The 21,148-nt window shown below is 40.1% G+C and overlaps 1 protein-coding gene across 2 annotated transcripts in view; it reads left to right on the plus strand.

The window, feature by feature from the left end:
- Positions 1–19,652, plus strand: part of DIAPH3 (diaphanous related formin 3) — a 558,347-nt gene extending 538,695 nt beyond the window's left edge. For both annotated transcript variants that reach the window (XM_036299517.1, XM_036299518.1), the window contains one exon: positions 18,473–19,652. In XM_036299517.1, the coding sequence (XP_036155410.1) occupies positions 18,473–18,738 (266 nt within the window). In that variant the 3' untranslated portion in view covers positions 18,739–19,652. The remainder of the gene's footprint in view (positions 1–18,472) is intronic.
- The last annotated feature ends 1,496 nt before the right edge of the window (positions 19,653–21,148 follow it).

Here is a 21,148-nt window from a genome sequence, read left to right on the forward strand (position 1 = left end):
GTTCTCTCCGTCTGCCACCTTTCCGCCAGTCCTCCTACAGCAGTGATGGCAAACCTTTTGAGCTCGGCGTGTCAGCATTTTGAAAAACCCTAACTTAACTCTGGTGCCGTGTCACATATAAAAATTTTTTGATATTTGCAACCATAGTAAAACAAAGACTTATATTTTTGATATTTATTTTATATATTTAAATGCCATTTAACAAAGAAAAATCAACCAAAAAAATGAGTTCACGTGTCACCTCTGACACGCGTGTCATAGGTTCGCCATCACTGTCCTATAGCCTAGTGCCGTGGTCAGCAAACTGCGGCTCACAAGCCACATGCGGCTCTTTGGCCCCTTGAGTGTGGCTCTTCCTAAGCCTTAGGAGTACCCTAATTAAGTTAATAACAATGTACCTACCTATATAGTTTAAGTTTTAAAAATTTGGCTCTCAAAAGAAATTTCATTCGTTGTGCTGTTGATATTTGGCTCTGTTGACTAATGAGTTTGCCGACCACTGGCCTAGTGCATTAGTTCTCCTTAGAAGATATCCTAGATAGGCCCTTCACAGTCAACATTGCTTGTATTCTCTTCCATGATCTACTGCTGCAGATGACACCCCTCCAGTCTTAAACATTTTTTAAACCTAACACACCCACAGGACTTAAATATTTCTGTTTATTATTTAAGAGGCATGGATCCTAATTTTGCTAAAAGCCATAATAGATACCAGATCCAATAATGCATTTAAAAAATGATAGGCATAATTGACTACTCAAAACACTTTGAGCGGTCTTGCCTTTTCTCCTTGTTATGTAGGGAAGATAATAAGCAAATATCTCTGTAGATGTTGATACAGTGATGTGATTAGACTGTAAGCCTCCTGAAGTCAGGAACCCTGTCTGCTCATTCTCTGCAATCCCTGACGCTTACTACAGCATGGTCACTGTGCATACTCAGCATTTCATGCTAAGTGAATGAAAGCGTGTTTTCCATCGCGTATCTATAGTATGCCCCAAAATGGTTAAATATAGCCCCTGCCCTCTTGATTGTAGACTCTTATGATAACACGGCCTGGTGCATGAAATTCGTGCATGGGGGACGGGGTGTTCCTCAGCCTGGCCTGCACCCTCTCCAATCTGGGACCCCTCAAAGGATGTCCTACTGCCGTTTACAGGGATCGGGCCTAAACCGGCAGTCGGACATCCCTCTCGCAATCCGGGACTGCTATCTCCTAACCACTCACCTGCCTGCCTGCCTGCCTGCCTGATTGCCCCTAATCACTCTGCCTGCCAGCCTGCTTACCCCCAAATGCCCCCCCGCCAGCCTCATCACCCCCAGCTGCCCCCTGTGCCAGTGTGCTTGCCCCCAACTGCCTCCCCTGCCAGACTGCTCACCCTCAACTGCCCCCCCCCTGCTGGCCTGCTTGCCCCCACCTCCCCTCCCCACTGGCCTGCTTGCCCCCAACTGCCCCCCTGCTGGCCTGCTCACTCCAAACTGCCACCCCCACTGTCCTGATCACCTCCAACTGACCCCCACTGATGGCCTGCGTGCCCCCAACTGGCCCCCCTGCTGGTCTGCTTACCCCCAATGGCCCCGCTCCCCACCAGCCTGATCACCCACAACTGCCCTCCCCTCTTGGCCTCTAACCGCCTCTACCTCGGCCCTGTCACCATGGCTTTGTCCAGAAGAATGTCCGGAAGGTCTCAGGAAGGTCTCCCATCTAATTAGCAAATTACCCTTTTATTAGTATAGCTATCTACCTGTAAAGTACTGATTTACCTCCATAAGAGATGAGAATACAGATCCTACTCTAAGGAGTTCATGGGTCTTGTCACTCAACTCTAGCATGTAGCAGGGACAAAAATACCATTAACACTACGTGGACCAGGATGCACAATATATGAAAGAAGTACAATGGAAGTTCAAGGGCAAGTGTCATCACAATCTTTTGAGAACTTGGTAGCATTTGATGAGATTTGAGGGATCATAGATTATAGTAGACAATGATTACTACAGAGGAATAGAAAGGAGGTAGTATTATATATAGAGTTCACTGCATAAGTAAAACTAAAAAAGTTGAAACATATGTCTTAGCCTTAGGAATTGCTCCATTTCCTTTAAAAAAAAATAGTACTTTCCTCAAGCATGGATTACTAGTGAGAGAAATGTATTCAAAATTTTTAAAATTTAGCCCTGTGGCTCAGTTGGTTGGAATGTCATCCTGTAAACCAAAAAGTCGCTGGTTTGATTCTAGGTCAGGGCACATACTTAGGTTGCGGGTTGGGTCCTAGGTCAGGGCACCTATGGGAGGCAACCAGTCCCTGTTTGTCTCTCTCACGTTGATGTTTCCTTCCCTCCCTCCTCCCTCCCTCCCTATCTCCCCCTACATCAAACATATTTTTAAAAAAATTAAACTTGATAGAGGCATTTGTGGTTAGCTCATTTTATTTACAAAAACACAGAACATTTTTTAACTCTAGACTTTCTACTTGGTACAAATTGTATAGTGTTAACTAAAATGTAGAAGTTTTATGTAATGTCAAAATACAGTAGTTGCCCCTTGTCCACAGTTTTTCTTTCCATGGTTTCAGTTACCCATGGTCTCAGTTACCCATGGTCAACTGCAGTTGGAAAATATTAAATGGAAAATTCCAAAAATAATTTTTAAGTTTTAAATTACATGCCGCTTTAGCAGTGTGATGAAATCTTGCACCCTCCGCTCTGCCCGTGAGTCATTCCTTTGCCCACATGTCCACACTGTATATGCTACCAGCCCATTAGTCCCTTAGTAGCCATCTCAGTTATCAGACCCTCTCTCTTGGGATCACAGTGCTTGTGTTCAAGTAATCTTATTTTACTTAACACTAGAAAGACTGAAATTTAGTATATACCTATATTGCCCCAAAGCAGTCAAAATGACTGCATTGTGAAAGAATAATATCGGAGCACTCTTCACTTATGTTCCTTAGCTTTTCCAATAACTCACTTCTATTCGACATTTCTTTCATGAATTTAGGGCGCAAAAGAAATAAAATAAACAACTTATTAGAACAAGTATCACTGCATAAAGATTCGAATAACAAGTACTAGTTTAGCTTATTGAGCAACTGCAACTTATCAAGTATCGACAACTTATCATGTACTTGTATGTTATCATGTGACGGTAATCGAAAAAAAATGAAAACTGTTATTTCAATACAGAGCCGAACTGGTCATATAAGAAATTTACTCAATTCAATAATAAGAGTCCAAAATTTCCCAAGCAGTCAAAATGACTGCTTTTGGGCAATATAGGTATAACACATATATATATATACCAGAAATGAAGGAGGGGGAGGTAACTACAATTATTAATAAACGCATTTATATGTTGTACAAAAAGTCACAAAATTCTAAGACATTGTGTCCTTATATACATAATTGTTTTTCTAATTGAAATTAAAAAGCAGTCACAATGACTTCCTTGGGCAATCTAGTGTTAATGATGTCCCCAAAGCCATCCATAACTTATAGTATATTATAATTGTTCTACTTTACTATCATTGTTGTTAACCTTTTACTGTGCCTAACTTATCAATTGAACTTTATCATAGGCATGTATGTAGGGGAAACCATAGTATATTCAGGACTTGGGACTATCTGTGGTTTCAGGAATCTTGGAACCTTTCCCATGTGTAAGGAGGGGACCATCATAAACTAGTTTTTTTGTATTTTCTAATGTATAATGAATCTGGGTAATAGATTTTGGTAACTAGTTCTGTTGCATTTTAAGCATAGGCAGTACTTTTTACAATACAACCAAAACCCTGCAAAATATATCCCTGGTTCTGTTTAACTAGAGATCTCGCCCTGGCTGGCTTGGCTCAGTGGATAGAGCGTCGGCCTGTGAACTTAGGGGTCCCAGGTTCGATTCCGGTCAAGGGCATGTGCCTTGGTTGTGGGCACATCCCCAGCGGGGAGTGTGCAGGAGGCAGCCGAATTGATGTTTCTCCCTCATCAATGTTTCTGACTCTATCCCTCTCCCTTCCTCTCTGTAAAAAATCAATAAAATATATAACTAGAGATCTCAATCGATTTTTAAGTTATTTGTCAGAAATGATATCAAAAAATAAAATGTCTCCTAGTTCCCTTTGGTTCCTTGTACTAACATAGGAATACTGTCTGCTGCTTTTTCAGCTTTTATCATTTATTTTGTTAAGTCAGATAGCCGTGGTATACTTTGGACCCCAGAGCTGAATTAGGGGACTTGGACTCTAATTCAAACTTCACCATAATTTACCTCCTAATGTAGGGAAAGTTCCTTAACTCCTCAAAGCCTCCACTGTACCTCATCGGTGAAATAGATAAAAGTCATACTCCTTTAGGCTGTATGACAATTCATGTAAAAGACACATAATAAGTGCTCAAACACATTAGTATTATTATTAGTCTTTTGTAAAACAAAATATGAAATGGGGAAAAACTAACAATTATGTTATTAATTGTAAATTTATTCATTATAATAATAAGATGGTAAATAATGCTATTTTTTTCCATCTTTGCAGATTGTGTTGTAGTTGAAAAAAAATTTTTTTTAACAAATTATTTTGGGTTTGTCACATAGTAAACCTCATTGGACAGATAAGGCAACCAGTCGATGTTTCTCTCTCACACATCAATGTTAATTATAATTATTTTTTACTGTGATAAGTTGAGTTATAAACATGTAAGATGATAAGATTTGTGTAATGCAAGAGAAAATAGAAGGTAATTCCATTGAGAAATAAAGTGGTTCCTATTGGAAGGTCCGTGAATATGAGGGTTTAAATGGATGTGGGAAAGCTGCAGAACACATCACTTTGTTCTACTCCAGAAGAGGCCTTGCATGTCATGGGATTCCATTCATTGTGAAGGTTTCTAGAGTCCATTCATGGCAATGACTACTTTCCTCTTTCAATTAAATGAGTGCAAGTATAGAAAGGTAGTAGCTTTGCAAAATCTAAGATTTAGAAATAGAATAATTAATTAGCAAGCATATTATTATTATACTGTAATAGTTGTAAAAGAATGTTTATGTCCCATATTTTTAAGTGACCAGAAGTTATCAGGGTACTCTAATGTCCACTTAAATTTAATGATTGGTGACAGGTGACACTGACCTCTAGTGGTTAGAGTTTACCAGGGGTGGGCAAACTTTTTGACTTGAGGGCCACAATGGGTTCTTAAACTGGACCGGAGGGCCGGAACAAAAGCATGGAGGGAGTGTTTGTGTGAACTAATATAAATTCAAAGTAAACTTCATTACATTAAAGGGTACAGTCTTTTTTTTCAATAGTTTTATTCATTTCAAACGTGCCGGATCCGACCCGCAGGCCGTAGTTTGCCCACGGCTGGTTTAGACACTACAAAGACTTAGATACAAATAGATTTAGACACTATATTTTATATGATTTCCAAATTGCAGAAGACTAAGAATATTTATATTATCTTAAGATTGAGTAATAAAAAAAAGAGAACACTCTGTCATGTGATAGTAATAGTTTGCGTTGTCTTTAGCAAAGACCATACTGGAATATTTGATTAATTTTTTCTTAGTTAATTTTGTATCTCAATTAGCTGAGAACTTTCATCTCAGTAATCTAATGAACCATAAATTGCTGGACATTTACAATTAATGTGGATCCCTGATAATTTTCTCTTTTTTTTATTTCAAGTACCATGTGGATTATAAAGTTCCATGCATGTTAAGGCTTCTTCTGAGCTAACACTGTAACTCTTCAGGAGAATATACAGGAAATGAGCAGCTGACATTTGCACCATCTTGTCCTCTGTCCATTTTCCTGCAGTCAGCACCTAATTTCTTTCTTTTCTGCCTGCTGTCTGGTACATTTCTAGTGCTTTGTGTTTCATGTTACCATAGAGACAGGAGATACTCCAAAGCTCTGGGAAGATGAGTAGAAGTAGGTCTTTGAGGAAACAGTTCCCGCTGGCAAGATAGAGAAGCCCGAGGCAGGAATCTATAGCGGTAAATGGGAAGAGGGAATTGTGTGTTCCGATCCAACTATGTGTCCATAGAGTCTCAGGAAGCACAGGCCCAGTCTATGCTGCATTAAAAATGAATTGTTTACCGAAGCCAAGTGTTCAGAGATCTCAGTGCAGCCTGGAACTGAACTTAGTGTTTTATTTGCAATAAAGTAACAGAAGTAACATTGACCTATTCCTTTTACAGTTTCCTCATTAAAAGGGTGCTAGCAGCTTCTAAGAAGGGTCCTCTTTGCCTGACTTCGTTTGCCAATCAAAAATCTCACCTTAGAAATGTGGATCAATATTCTTTGACTCAGTCGAAACCATCAAAAGCCATATTACAGTTTGAGTACAAAGCGCTCTACAATTAGCACCCAAATCATTGATCCAAATACACTAGTTCTAGAAATGAGTGGTTTATACGTGGGTGGGCAAAGTATGTTTACAGTTATGAGTATTCAAAACGCAGAGTTTATTCTTGTATTAGTATTTATTAATGTGTATTTTTCCATGTAAACAACTGTAAACCTACTTTTGACCACCCCGTGTTTACCTTAAGTTCTCATATACTCTTTTCATATTTTAGATATATAAGTTAAAGCTTTTTAACATTTATCATACTTAATGAATTGTTATATTCCTACAATATTATTCTAACTCATACTTAATATTTTGTATTTAGGAGAAAGCTGTTTAAAATATTTAATCATATAGATTTTTTCTCTCTCGCTTTTTCCTTACAGATATTCTGTGGTAAGACTTTGTAGGGAAAGGGGGGAGAGAAAAATGAAAATCTTAAAAACAAAATAATGTGCAAAGGAATTTTTTTTAAAATTTGTTATTTTGTACATTTAAAACCATTCTTTTTTTTTTTTCTTGAGTGGGTAAAATGCATACCTAAGGTGTTTGCTAGATTTTTGTCACACATCTAGTAGTCTAAGCAGGGAAAGAGTTCAGGGAAACTCGGAAAACATCAACATATCTTCCTAGGTTACAATCCCAGGGCATAGTATGCAAAATTGTACTTCAGAGGAAGAAGGCCAGTAATCTGTATATAGAGTAAGGTTGAGTAAGGTCCTTTGAGGCACTCACTTTCCTCAAACTGACAGTAGGAGGCAGTAGGATATTAGTCTGAGCTGCCGTCTTTAAGGTAATGGCTATGACTCAAGCCAGATCTTTTTTCTTCTTCTTCTTTTTTCTTTTTTTACTAATTTTCTAGAAATACATGAAACCAAAATCTTAGAATTAGTTTCAGATTTCATAATGAAACTTGGTACCATCAATCCAGTACAAGATAATGTCGCTGGGCTATGAATAGATCAATCAGAAAAGGCAAGTCTGTTAGCTTCTAACAGTAGCAACTCTGTGCACCTCGGTTCCAATTTGAATAGGAGAATGGCAAGAAATAAAGGCCAATCTCATTTTGGAAAGGAGAGTCACATTTAGTGTTAGATCCTCCTAATTTTCACTGACTTACTAAAATGTGTCTAGAACTATGAGGTAAAAGTACAAGAGTCTCTGAATGGTAGCCTGGTCTTCCTGTACTTCGGTGGCTGGACACGCATGTCAATAGAGAGAGTAGCACCAGTCGGCATGTAATTATTACCATTCACCTTTCATGACTGCATTTTGAACTTTAGCCATTGTCTATTTCACCACTCACAAAAGCTACATAAATCCAAGTTACCTAGGAATGTCCAACTGTTCCTCTTTATATAAGACAAAATCACAATGAAATGCTAAATTTTGGGACATTGCATTCTTTCATTTATTTTTATGTAGCTAAAAAAGTAATAATGTTAAAAAAAAAGCATTTTCCTTCTGTAATAACTGATTTTGTTAATAGTTTAGCTTTCATGTATTGACCTAATTTTAATAAGGTCTGTATTTTGGAATTACCTCAGTTTTAGCAATGTATTTATAACTGCAATTATTTCCCTATGTAATTCAAACAGCACATATTTATTTGATAACTAACCATGATTAGTGTACAATCAGTGGCCAGAGAACAAAACCAAGTTTACTAGTCCAAACTACATAGGGAAATAAATTTATTTCTAATATTGAGGAAAAGATTGCAAAATACATACCCATACAAGGGTGGGTTTTGTGATCTTGATTCTATCACTTTTGCTCTAGACAAGTGAACTACACATCCCTATATAGTGACTTAAATAATTTATAGAAGTACTTTTAGTAAATATGGGTAAATTAACAATATTAATTTCCATTAGGATATGGGTTATTCCAGTTTGAACTTTAACTTTTAACTAAAGTTTAAAAATTGTTTTATAATTTCTAATTTTTAAATAATAATTATTAGGTTTTCAATAGTACAAAATTCAACATGGAATGAAGTTACTCACCACTTAAATTTTCTATAAAGATATCCAACTCAAAAATGTTACAAGTAATTGCCCTGGTAGAAACTGCAGTTGGATCTGTGTTGTCAGTACTGTAGCCAGTGGCCATATGTGGCTCCTGAGCTTTGGAATGGGGCTGGTCTGAAATGAGACTATAGGTACTGAAAGCTTAACATACATATTTGGTTCCAAAGACTAATGTCTCTCCCTCCCGCCCCCCCACCCTCCCCCAAAAAAGAAAGTTAAAGATTCTATTAATATGTTTTACTTTGCTTACATGTTGAAATTATGATAGTTGACATTTGGTTAAGAAAAATACATTTTTAAAATCAATTTTACTGATTTTCCCAATATTTAATGTGACTTCTAGAAAATTTTAAGTTGCATATATGGCCCAGTTTTGTGACTCTCATAACATTTCTATTGGACAGCACTGTCCTGAACTCAGTGCTGTGTCCTCACGAGGCCAGAATGCACAAAATTATGCATTAATCAAAAGTGATATGTCATCAGTTTGTTCCTTAGGTAATGTTATTCCAAAGTGTTTTTTTAAGGGATAAATATGAAACATTAAGTGAAACAGGTGGTAAAATTATGCTATGCTTGGGTTCAGTCACTTAAGAAATAATGTATTAAGCACTCATTAAGAGGCAGGCACTATTATTCTAAGTACGGGAAGTCGTCAAGTAACACTTAATTAATGTTCTTTTGTTATACTATTGATGAGAAAATAAAAATCAACTTCCATTGGGGGCCACTGTCTGTGTGGAGTTTGCATGTTCTCCCCATGTGGGTTTTCTCTGGATAATCCGGTTTCCACCCACATCCCAAAGATGTGCACGTTAGGTGAATGGGTGTGTCTGCATTGTCCCAGTGGGAGGGAGTGTGGGTGAGTGTGAGTGGCCCTGTCCAGGATGGGTGCCTGCCTTGTTCCTTGAACTGCCAGGGTGAGCTCTGGTGAGCACAACCCTGAACTGGAATAAGTGGTTGGAAAACAATTATCTTCTTTGCTTTAATTAATCTTTCTTAAATGTGTGTATAGCTAACAGTTTTTCTGTGTTCAATATTAGAAGTGTTTTGGGTCTTTAGAAGTTTGCTGTTGTTTTTATGACCAGAAATATGCAGAGTAGCCTGAGACAGCTGTCAGTAATCGATAGCAGGACAGGTGAACAGATACTATGGTTGGTTTAAGTATGAAGAGAAAACTGCTTTGGTCTCGAAAGTTTCATGTTTTAAATGTGTTGTTTGAAGAGATCCTGGTGATACAGATGCATCAGGAGGCTGAGGCGGGCACAGAGTGAAGCTCTCCTGTTAGGGCTGGAGGTGTAGGTGTTACGTCTCCTTTCAAGAGGAGAAAAGGGTAAAGGGGCAGAAAAGTGGGCCAAGGATGAAATAGCCACACAGAGAGAGGTATTGTCATGTGTGGGAGGGGTTTGGGAGGTAGAATAAATTATCAATGATGGCTAAAAGTGAATCATCAAAACATAAAAAAGTAAGCATGAAAAGGCTTTTTAGAAGAGTAAGCATGTGAGAGAGCATTCTAATGAGCAGCCTGGAGGTTTGAGTGTTGTCTCCGGCTCTGCCTGAAAGTTGTGTCTGCTGCGTAAACTTTATGTAAAACAAGGTAAATGTACCATGTCATCTCTCTCACAGGATTGCTATAAGAATCAAATGAGTGTATGTTTGAAGAAAGTATTTGCAAAATATAGAGTAGCCATATATAAAGGTAATATGAATATGAATAACATTCTGTAATTACTTATGACACCAGCTGTCCAGAGTTAGGCCAAATTTCACAGCACTCTAAAAGACTGCCCTTACTTCAACACCAGCTACAAGTTTGGGGGTTCCCAATGTTGACCAGCTGGCTGCAACTGGGTGTGTTTTACTAGCCCCTCAGGTTTGATAATCCACTACAGTGACTCCTAGAGTTCAGGAAGTGCTATACTTACTGTCACAGCTTTTTTATAGTAAAACTAGAGGCCCGGTGCACAAAAATTTGTGCACTCGGGGAGGTCCCTCAGCCCGGCCTATGCCCTCTTGCAGTCTGGGACCCCTTGGAGGATGTCCACATGCTGGCTTAGGCCCGTTCCCTGGGGGATCGGGCCCAAGCTGGTAGTCAGACATCCCTCTGGCAGCCCGGCAGCCCGGCAGCTCTTGGGGGATGTCCATTTGCCAGCGGGGAGCAGGCCTAAGCTGCAGTTGGACATCCTTAGCGCTGCTGAGGTGGTGGGAGAGGCTCCCACCACCACCGCTGTACTGGCAGCCATCAGTCTGGCTTGTGGCTGAGCAGAGCTCCCCCTATGGGAGCACACTGACCACCAGAGGACACCTCCTGCATTGAGTGTCTGCCCCCTGGTGGTCAGTGTGTGTCATAGTGACCAGTCATTCCCAGTCATTCTGCTGTTAGGGTCAATTTGCATATTACCCTTTTATTATATAGAATAGAGGCCTGGTGCATGTATGGGGGCCGACTGGTTTGCCCTGAAGGGTGTCCTGGATCAGGGTGGGGGTCCTGCTGGAGTGCCTGGACAGCCTGGGTCAGGGACTGTTTTCAGGCTGCCCAAAACCCCTTCATGGTGGGGGTCCCCACTGGGATGCCTGGCCAGCCTGGGTTAGGGGCTGATAGCTGTTTTCAGACTGACCAAGCCCCCTGGCGACTGAAGCTCCCAGCCTTTCCTTTTTTGTTGTTTTATTTTTATTCACTCCAGCTCCATGGCCATGGTGACTGGAAGCAGGTATCAGGGGTTTATTTACCTTCTATAATTGAAACTTTATTGCCTTGAGAGGAGGCAGCAGCCGCCGGGAAGCTTGGCTTCTTCCATCACAGGGGCAAGCAAGCCTCCTGCTCACTCCAGTTCTGTGGCCACGGCCTGCTGAAAGCAGGTATCTGGGGTTTATTTACCTTCTATAATTGAAACTTTGTTGTTTTTGAGTGGAGCTCAGAGCTGGCGGCCGGCTGGCTTCCTCCATCACTGGAGCAAGCAAGCCTCCTGCCTGCTCCAGCTCCGTGGCTGCCGGCCGCCATCTTGGTTGGGTTAATTTGCATATAGTTGCTCTGATTGACTGGTGGGCATGGCTTAAGGTGTAGCAAAAGTATGGTCAATTTGCATGTTTGTCTATTATTAGGTAAGATGACACAAATCAGAACTAGCCAGGTAGAGACCACACTTAGGGTGGGCTCTTGGAACGTCCCAAACATGAAGCTTCTGTTGTCCTCAGGGATGCATTTCCCCCCGACCCAGAACATCAGTGTGTGACAATATGTATTTCCAACCAGGAGAACTCAGTGTACTCAGTGTACTCTGTACTCAGTGTCCAGAGTTTGTGTTGAGGCTTCGTTCCTTAGACCTGATTGATAGGTAACATGATAGAGCTCAGTCTCCACCTTCCAACCCTCTAACCTCCATCGGTCTTTCTGATGTGCCCAACCCCATCCTCAATCACTTATTACCATAAACTAGCTAAGGGCCCACCATGAATAGTAAAGGCAGTCCTGTCACTGTTAATTCCAAGGGTTTAGTGTCAACCTCCCAGAAACTTGTAAAAAGACCAACTAAAATTTTATTACATACCTTCTAGAAAGTGTTGCAAGTGTAAGAAAATGAAGCATGAGAAAATTCCATTTGAGTTTAGGGTTTTTGAGGTGTCTGGTAAGTTTGTAGGGAGCAGTTTCAATACAGAAGTATGAAGGAAAGCCAAATTAGAATTTGCTAATAATTGGTTAGAAACTTGAGAGAGAAAAAAGCAAATATAGAAAGGAGCATTGAACAAAAGTATTATATTACAAATCAGAAAGGTAAGTAGTTGAATGGAAGGATTTACATGGCTATTCTCTTCAAAGGAAACAGGCTGGACTCACCCTGGACGTACTTTGCTCAGAGCTGCACCCTCTGAGCTCCTTCTCGCCAGTGGTCAGTGAGGGAGGCACAGCATAGGGAATGGGAAAATGGCAGTGCTAGCTTTGAAGTTTATTTAAAAGGGCAGCTATATAGAACAAGACTGAATGGAAGTACATATATGATGGGTTTCTGGAAATTTTTTTTAAAAAATGTTCTAGATTAATTGTCAGGTATCTCCTTTATTCAGAGAGATATCTTTTATTTATCATCCTCTGCTTTGTCTAATTTGTTCGAAGTGGGGAAGTATTGTTTTGTTGTTTTTACATATGGTTTCAATAAGGGTTTCTTGGCACTCCTAAAAGACTTTATATACAAAGAGCCCCTTTGCTCTTTTTATCATTTTTATACATTTTCAATATAAAAGGTAAAATAAACAGCAAAATGAAGCTAAGGGAAGACAATTATTTATAACATCAGTAAATCAACTGTAAGAAAAGCCACAGGGATATGGGCTGCTGGCGGCCAGCACTAACTTCCGTTATTGCATAGATTAAAAACATATATTTGTCACACACTTCACTATCATGTAGACCCAGTAGTGCTTTAAAAATTGTATTTATGGGTCACTTTTTTCCCCCTCAAGAAAGTAAAGTCATTGCTGAGGTGAAACAAACAGCTACTTAGTAGGTCAAAGTAATAGTTAAGAGCAAAAGGTGAAGGGTTGCAAGGAGAGACCAAACTTCAGGAAGACTAAATAAATGCAGTCAGTTTAGGACACCAGAGTTCTACGTCCTTTCTCCTGTCAAAGCTGCCACAGGCTCACCGTTGACCACAAAAGGCAGGAGCTCGATTTTATATTTCATCTGAGTGTTGGCACTTCTAAGAAGCTCATGCCCATTAGAACCACAATGTGATGGGGGATCAATACTGACTTAGAGGGAATAATGCCTCTTTCTGAACCATAACTGATCTTTCCTGCAGCTGAGAGGTTTCCCAAGGACTGTCAGCCAGGGTGTTAGCTGGCCTCTCAGCTCAAGAAGCATGCCTGTAGGCCGAGATATTTCCTCATTTGATGCCATGCTGCATATATTTATATTTACTACTTTTGTCAGCAATTTTCCTGGTTTTCTCTGTCTTTTGTGTTACTCAAGAAACAATGGAAATGTTAGGATGGTGCAGTTTTTGTTTCTGGGTTTTTTGGGGTTTTTTTTTAGCTTTTTTTGTCATCCAAAAGGCCATGTGGGATCCAACATTGATGTAGGTTAAGGCTTTTATGTTTAAGTCTAGTGGGAGTCTCTGTGTTTAAGAGCCATTCAACTTTTCAACAATTTTCAACTTTTTATTCACTTTCAGAAAAAAAAAGGCTGTGGTGGGACTCCAGATTCAGTTCTTATAGTAAGAATCATAGGACAAAATAGATAGAAATAAGTGAGTTGTCCTGTGTTAAAGGAAAAGAGCATATATTCTCACCCTGTTTGTTTCTACAGAAGCGTAAATACAAGATATGTGGATTGGATTCCCTTACTGACCTGGTGCCGATCACCAGTGACCCTGGATACTGGCAGTGGTCCCTAGACCATACTTCCCTCCAGACATCAAGTATAACATCTTAGAGGGAGAGATAGCAGCCTTGGATTCAATTCATAAACTAATAGCACAGACTTTTTCTCTTTGGAGAGTTATGCAGTCATTCTAGTTTTCCTCAGTATTTTTCATTTCCATTTAAAAACTGTATTGATAAGGATTTGAGTTGATGGGAAATAGAAAATGCTTCTCTTTTTCTTGATACCCCAGTCCTGTCTTTGATTGAAAGAGTTCATGTGTCCAAGGTATGCCATTTTGTATGTAACTATCTAATTCTTTATGAGGACAAGCCCACTGGCCTGAAATTACAATTTGTTTCATGCCTCTGAACACCTATATGGAGTTCGCTCCAACGTACAGGGTTGTGGCATCTACTGAAGGTTTGAACTGAGCCTTCTAGAAATTAAGTGCATGTTTTCATTGCAGTAAGTACAAGGAATTTGGATCTCTGGTTCAGCCCAGATGAAGTCACCAACAGGAGGCTTTTAAAATAATAGTAGTAGCAAGAGACACCTGGCCTTGAGCCAGTGTTACCATAACATTTTTGTATAACAGTGAGCTTCCATTGGGGACGTCCTCCAACGGTGAACATTTTCTCTAGGTGCAGTAGATGGAGGAGTCCTCCAGCCCAACTTCATTTGCCTACTTTGCAGTGTGAAACTCCACTCCCTCTGTTCTACCTTTTGGATCTGCCGTGACTGGGGACCGGATAGAAGCTGTGGGATGCCGAGAGAGATGTGAGGGCTGGAGAAATTTCTCACAGAGCTGTAAGCTCATTGTTAACCAAGCCCTGTGTACGTTCTTCTTATTTTCTTCAGCAGTCTCGGGAATAGCCTCTTTTTATCTCTCCCTGTCTGTTGCTGCTCATGAAAGAGTCTCCACCTGAAACCACAGAGGAGTTAAATACCAGCTTGGTTTTTCTCTTATCATTTTGTCCCTAAAGCATGCTCACAGCTATTGTGGAGTTTTCTCAAAAGGGCAGAAATGCTCTTGCCTGCATTGGCCCGCCCATTGTTATCCATCTTAGCCTTAGAAGAATTCAAAGAACAAACTCGAAAAGGAAACCCAGGCTCTGCTGGGCATTTCATCCTTAGATCTGGCAAAGGTCATGTAAAGGAAGACCAAAATATCCAAGTGGATATATACAATCCTTGTTTTTAGCACCTCGCAGTTTATTAGTGACCTTGTTAGGAGCTGTTTCAGAAGAGCAGAAGGTCAAAAGCATCTCTGGAGTGAGTTAAAGAGAAAAATGGGAAGAGAGGAGGTGAGACAGCAAGTAAGGGCGATTCCGAGAGGTTTTGTTTGTGCAGACAGTCAACAAGTTTGATTTTTGAGGTAGTAGAGCAGGATGTGGAGTCAAAGAATTTTTTTTTCCGAAAGGTTAGGGTTATCACAACATACTTGTATACTGAAGAAAATGGGCACATGAAGAAGGAAACCTTTATGAAATGGTAGTGAGGACACAGCAGTCAGGGGCATGTCCTTGAATAGACAAGCAGTAGTAGTATGTGGTGCTACCTTGAGGGGCTGTCCTCAGGTAGCAGAGCAGATCCTAACAGGAGGGAAGGCGTGTGTGTGCATTCAATGTGGAGACAGTAAGTGTGAGGGGCAAGGAGAGCTTGTGGGGGTTCTCTCCTGATTGCTTCTATGAATGAGTTAAATAAGAGTGAAGGGGATCATGCTGGATGTTTGAAAAGAGAGGAGATGTGAAATAGTTGTCTAGGAGAAGGGAGGCGTGCATGGAGTGGGCAATTGTCATGGGATGATGGTTGTACTTGAAGTTTATAGTCATGAATTTAAGTGACGCCAGGAAAAGAAAGCACTGTGTGCTATGGTAGTTTCCACAGGTATACTATCTGCTCTTCAGAGTTATTGGGAGAATTAGCTGTGTTAGGAAGCATTTTGAAAATCACTTCTCAGCCTTTAGGCTAAGATCAAGCGTCGAGAAACCATTTTGAAGAATTAAATACAGGACATCGTTATTATGAAACTTAGCCTTGTATTACTTATCACTTTTCCTTGGAAAAAAGCTTTTCAAATTTCTTTAAGACAACCTTAGTATCTCTAGAGACAGCATTTGGCTTCTGCCGCTGATTTACTTGGTAACTAAGTCTAAGCAATGACTTAACCTCCTTCTGCTTTTATCTCTCAATCTACAAAATGAGGCTGGTGATGTTTAAAGTGCAACAACTGCTTTATAAATGAAGGTGCTGTATATGTATAAGTACAAGCTATTAATAAAATGGTGTTTCAGCCCTGACTGTCATGGTCACCAGAAAGTCAGGGAGGTCAGAGCATCTGAAAAAGTCCCAAGTCTTGGGTGGTAGACGCCTCCCTTGGAGAGGTTGGGAAGGAGGAAGGAAAGACAAGTGTCTTAAATTAGGTGTCACCCACAGTATTTCCTTTAATTCTCATCAGTACTCTGTGAGGCTAATTAATAGAAACCTGAAATCCAAAAGAGATTAAATAACCTGTGAAAGCCACATTGTAGACCTTAGATTTCAATCCAGATTGACCTTAAAATCCCATTTTCTTCTCACTTTGCCTCATGTGGAATTGGGCATGATGCATGATAGCCATAGAAGGTACAGAACAATATATGTATATATGTATCCTATATAATAACAGGCTAATATGCAACTGGAACAACTGGTTGCTATGACACGCGCTGACCACCAGGGGACAAAGCTGCCCCCTGGTGGTCAGTGTGCTCCCACAGGGGGAGCACTGCTCAGCCAGAAGCCGGGCTTACAGCTGGGGAGCACAGCGGCGGTGGCAGGAGCCTCTCCCACCTCCACTGCAGTGCTAAGGACACCCTCAGGGGATGTCTGCCTACCAGCTTAGGCCCTAGAGGGCACAGGCCAGGCTGAGGGACTACCCCACCCTCCCACCCCCCCGCAGTGCATGAATGTTGTGCACTGGGCCTCTAGTACATATATAATGGACCTATATTTTAGCCCAATCTCTTCACTGCCATCAGATATTTGACTGGAGTTGCCCAGTAGCAGAATAAACTAGTTTGTTGCAGATATCATCATGATAAAGTCATTTACAAGAAATCAAATGACAAGAAAAGACAGGAACATCAGGGTGAAGGAGTAGTAAGCTGACTAAATATTTGCACTTAGTGACAAATGCAGTTTTCAAACACATTTTAGGACAGAAGGGTGGATGCTAGAAAATAAATGTGTGTGGTCGCGGGAACTGCAGGAATACCATGTGCACTGTGCCCTTTACTGCAAATGCAATATGTATCTTAGAAACTATAGAGCACAAAATGCTCTAAGAGAAAATCACTGCTCTAGTAGATTTTGATTTTTGAGTAACAATTACCCACCTGATAGAGAAGGTGATAGGAAAAGTATATTTATTTTCTTCCAACAGCTAAAAGGTGATCATACTTCTAAAATTTGTTGAGAATGTCCAAGAAAGTGTGTAAAATACTCATCCATCACTGGAAAGCCCCTGGTCAGGAAATGACAGTGCAGTAAATATCTTCAGCGGCCACCTTTTAATGCACAAGCTGTTCTCGGTTGGAACTTTCAGCACTCACATAAAACACACTGTCATGAGTGACTGCTTGTGCTCCAAAGTCATTACTATTGGGATAATGGAACATCTCTCAGCGAATAACCAAAAACTTTAAATGTCACGTCACTTCAAGCCATTTCAAGCCCCATTCAAGGTTACATGGATATTGAGGGTGTCTGTTTTTTCATAGTTTGAGGTCTGTGAGAGCGATCATTCCTATGGTTGTGCAATGTGAGAGTCAGTTAATTAAAAGGAAATCCAGCATTCTTTGGGAAAGTTAATCAGCCAGAGCCATTTAGTCATTAGCTATTGCACCTCTCTCCTTAGAGCCTTGATAAGTCAGCATCACTGTCACTTACCAATAAAAGAAAATATGTGTGTATGTGTACCTGTCAGTATGTGTATGTGTGTATATATTTGACAATTAAATTATAACCTAATTCTGTTTTGCTAGCATGTTTTAATAATTTCCCTGTCAAGTTCATTGTTTCTTTTAGGGGAAATCATTGACTTTTGAAATTCCAATAGAAACTTTTCTCTTTTGTTTTGTTCAAAAAGGAAATTATTATTCAAGCTAATGCTTATGTTGGGTCAGAGAGTGTGGAAATCATTTCTTTGCCCAAAGTATGTTTATTGAACACCTACTTTGCTCCAGGGCCATTTCAGCCACCAAAGTTGCAGTGTATTTAAAACAATGTTCCTGATATCTCGGGGCTCACCTTCTAATGAAGAGATAGACATTGGACAAGTAAACAAGTAAAGGCTGTGTCCAGTGGCTATGAGTTCTATGCAGGGAAAGATGAGGGGATAAGATGATACTGTGATGCAAAGAGTAAGTGTCATTTTAGATGGACGGTCAGAGAAGTCCTCTCTTTAGATGGCATTTGAGCAGAGACCTGGATGAAATACAGAACCAAGCTTTGATGATAACTGAGTGATAGGCATGTCAGGCATAAAAGAAGGAAATAACATAAGTACTAATGAAACTATTGTCTATTTTTATTTCAGTTTATAACCTCTGCATGTTTATTTTAAATCTGTTGATTTTTAGTTTAATATATCTAAGAGTACCTGTTTATTGAGAATAATTATTTTAAAATTTCATGATCTGCACAGTCCTAGCTCATCACAGTGATAAATTTTATGTTTCTTTCCTTCTTGTAGAAAATCAGAAAGTGCAGTTGACAGAAGGGTCGCGTCTACGCTACAATATCAATTGCAACTCAGCAAGGACTCCAGTCGCCACGGAGCTTAATTATAACCGAGGCACTCACACTCACACGTCCACAGGGAGGGTCCAGGCAGCTGAGAAGGACGCCTGCCATGTAGAAAGCAGCAGAAAAAGGGAAATGGAACTTCTTGGCTCGGTTTCTAAAAATGAATCCCTTCCTGAAGTTGAAGCCCTGCTGGCAAGATTACGAGCTTTATAAATTAAACCGGCAAAAAAATAAAATGAGTAAGCCAAATATAAAGCCACGCTCTGAGCTATAACACTTGAAAAAATTGCTTTCTATGTAAGTTACTTTATATAATTTTTAAATTATGACATCTATTAGAAAAATAAAGCTAAATACATGACTGCAATGCTTTTCCTATGTACGTGAGGTGGTAACTCATTTGGGATTGTAACAGGCTTTAACGTTTTCTGCATTTGGTGGTTAGGTTATACAGTGTTTTGGAGACAGTGGGTGGCCACGCGTTCAGCAATATATCCTTAAGAAAATACCATCTAAGTCAATTGTGATTTCTGCTTTATTATTTTCAACATTAACAACCCTCAAATCTTCAACCTCAAGTCTTGCTACCTATGTGTTGTTTATATAGGTCCAGATTCTCCCGAATTGGGATCTGCCTGCTATTAGCATAGTATCAAAACTATAAAACTGAAGATAACAGAGCTATGAGGAAATGATTGGTAAGCTCCTTACCATCATTGAATTCATGTTAATTAGACCTGTAGGAAACTATAAGACCATTGAGCACATTTCCAAAAATGATGTAATAGGAACGTATGCACTCTGTAAAATGCATAAGCTTTTGTATGAAGCTGGACATATATGGTATTACAATGCTGCTGAAACTCTTAGCACACCCCTCCCTTCTCCCCTGTAATTATGACTCTGGGATAGAATTTCCATTTTGAAACTTCCCAAGTAACAAATGTCTTTATTTCTGTGAAAAAAAAACTTGAAATTGCAGTATGTTTGATCTGACAATCAATAACTTTAACAAAGATCTAAAAAAAATGTTTCAGCTAAAGTTTTCTTATGCAAATGTTACACATCTACTTCACTTGGGGCATCAAATTAATGTTGATAATTCCATATCAAAGAAAATAAACTTGTACTTGCACTAAATGAGAGAAATCGTCTTTTCTTTTTTGTAGTTAGCATATTCTGTGGCTGAGCTGGAAATAGACTGTGCTATGCAGTCTCTCTAAGCATCTATTTTACTTTATTACCTGCAATAAGTAAGTGACTGCTCTTTTACCTACAGTTAAAAAGCAGTTATATGGAACTAGTCTGCGAGGTCCACTGCTTTTTATTTCCTTGTTTAAGTTGCCACCTCCTTTCAGCTCCAACTTAATAAAGTTAATTAATTAGAACTATGAACCAGGCCCTGTTCATAGACATTGGGGAACAGAGTGTTATCCGTAGCCAGTGTGGCAATAAATTGTTCTTGTGTATATTGCTGAAATGTGCAATTTGCCCTTCAATGCAATTCCTATTTTCCTGAACACAAATCCTAAAAATCAAAAAAGTGAAGGATATTTACACATTTAAGCAGACAAGAACCCTAACAGTAAGGAGAGAAGTTAAATGGAAGAATTCTAATTATAGGTTCTTAACATGATTTTGCAAAGACTTGGGCTTTTCAGAACTGAAATTCAACCAGGTAGTTTGGATACACCAGGCGGCAGGTAAACACTCTGAAAACTTGGAGCGAAGGATCAACCAACAGAGAGAAGCAGCCGGGAGAATAAAGGGGAGTAAAAATGACACAAACTCCTGGGGACAGAGAGGGCGTCATCAGATCCAGGAGTCAGCTTCCAGAGCATCTGTCTGCCGGAGCCTGAGGCTAGCACAGCGACTGCAGTGGCCCACATCCCCTCTCCCAGACTCACTGACAGGAGCCTGTTCTGAGTAGGCCTGATGGGAAGACCATAGGTGTGAAGATGAAAACTCAAGAGTTGACAGAGGTGCCAACCAAGAAGCCAATCACTTTGTTATTTTCTTGATAGCTGTCTGTTTAACAAGGGGCTAGATGAATAGAATTAGGGTGTATTTTTTTGTTTGTTTTTGTTAACTGATTAACAAGGATATTTCCCATTGATTTTTAGAATGAAAGGGAGGGGGAGAGGGGCCGGGGAGCGAACCTGCAACCGAGGTACATACTCCTGACTGCAATCGAACCCGGGACCCTTCAGCCCGTGGCCAACATTCCATCCACTGAGCAACACCAGCTAGGGCTAGAATTAGGGTTTTAAAATTCGCAATATTTCTTTAGCCAACTGGAAATGAAAACTATACTAATGACCTTTAACTGGAGGGTGGATAGTGAGGTACAATTTTGTATTTCTGAGCAGTTTGTTCAATTGAATGAGCAGTTAAAAGGCCCACCCGAAACCACCTGACAGAGCTCAGTGCCCTTGATGAGGATGTTCTGTCTGGGCTGGTGACAAACCCCAAATAGATTCCCCTCCTCTTTCCCTCAGGCCAGTGTAGAGAATGCAGCAAGAACACAGAGACAGGTAAGTGATCACCGAGTTGTCCAAGAGCAAAGACCTGCAGCTAACAAGTTTTCCCAATCAGCGTAATTTTTAAAATAAGGGAAGCAGAG

Source organism: Myotis myotis, unplaced genomic scaffold (assembly GCF_014108235.1).
Source record: "Myotis myotis isolate mMyoMyo1 unplaced genomic scaffold, mMyoMyo1.p scaffold_m19_p_3, whole genome shotgun sequence".
Classification (NCBI taxonomy): Eukaryota; Metazoa; Chordata; class Mammalia; order Chiroptera; family Vespertilionidae; genus Myotis; species Myotis myotis.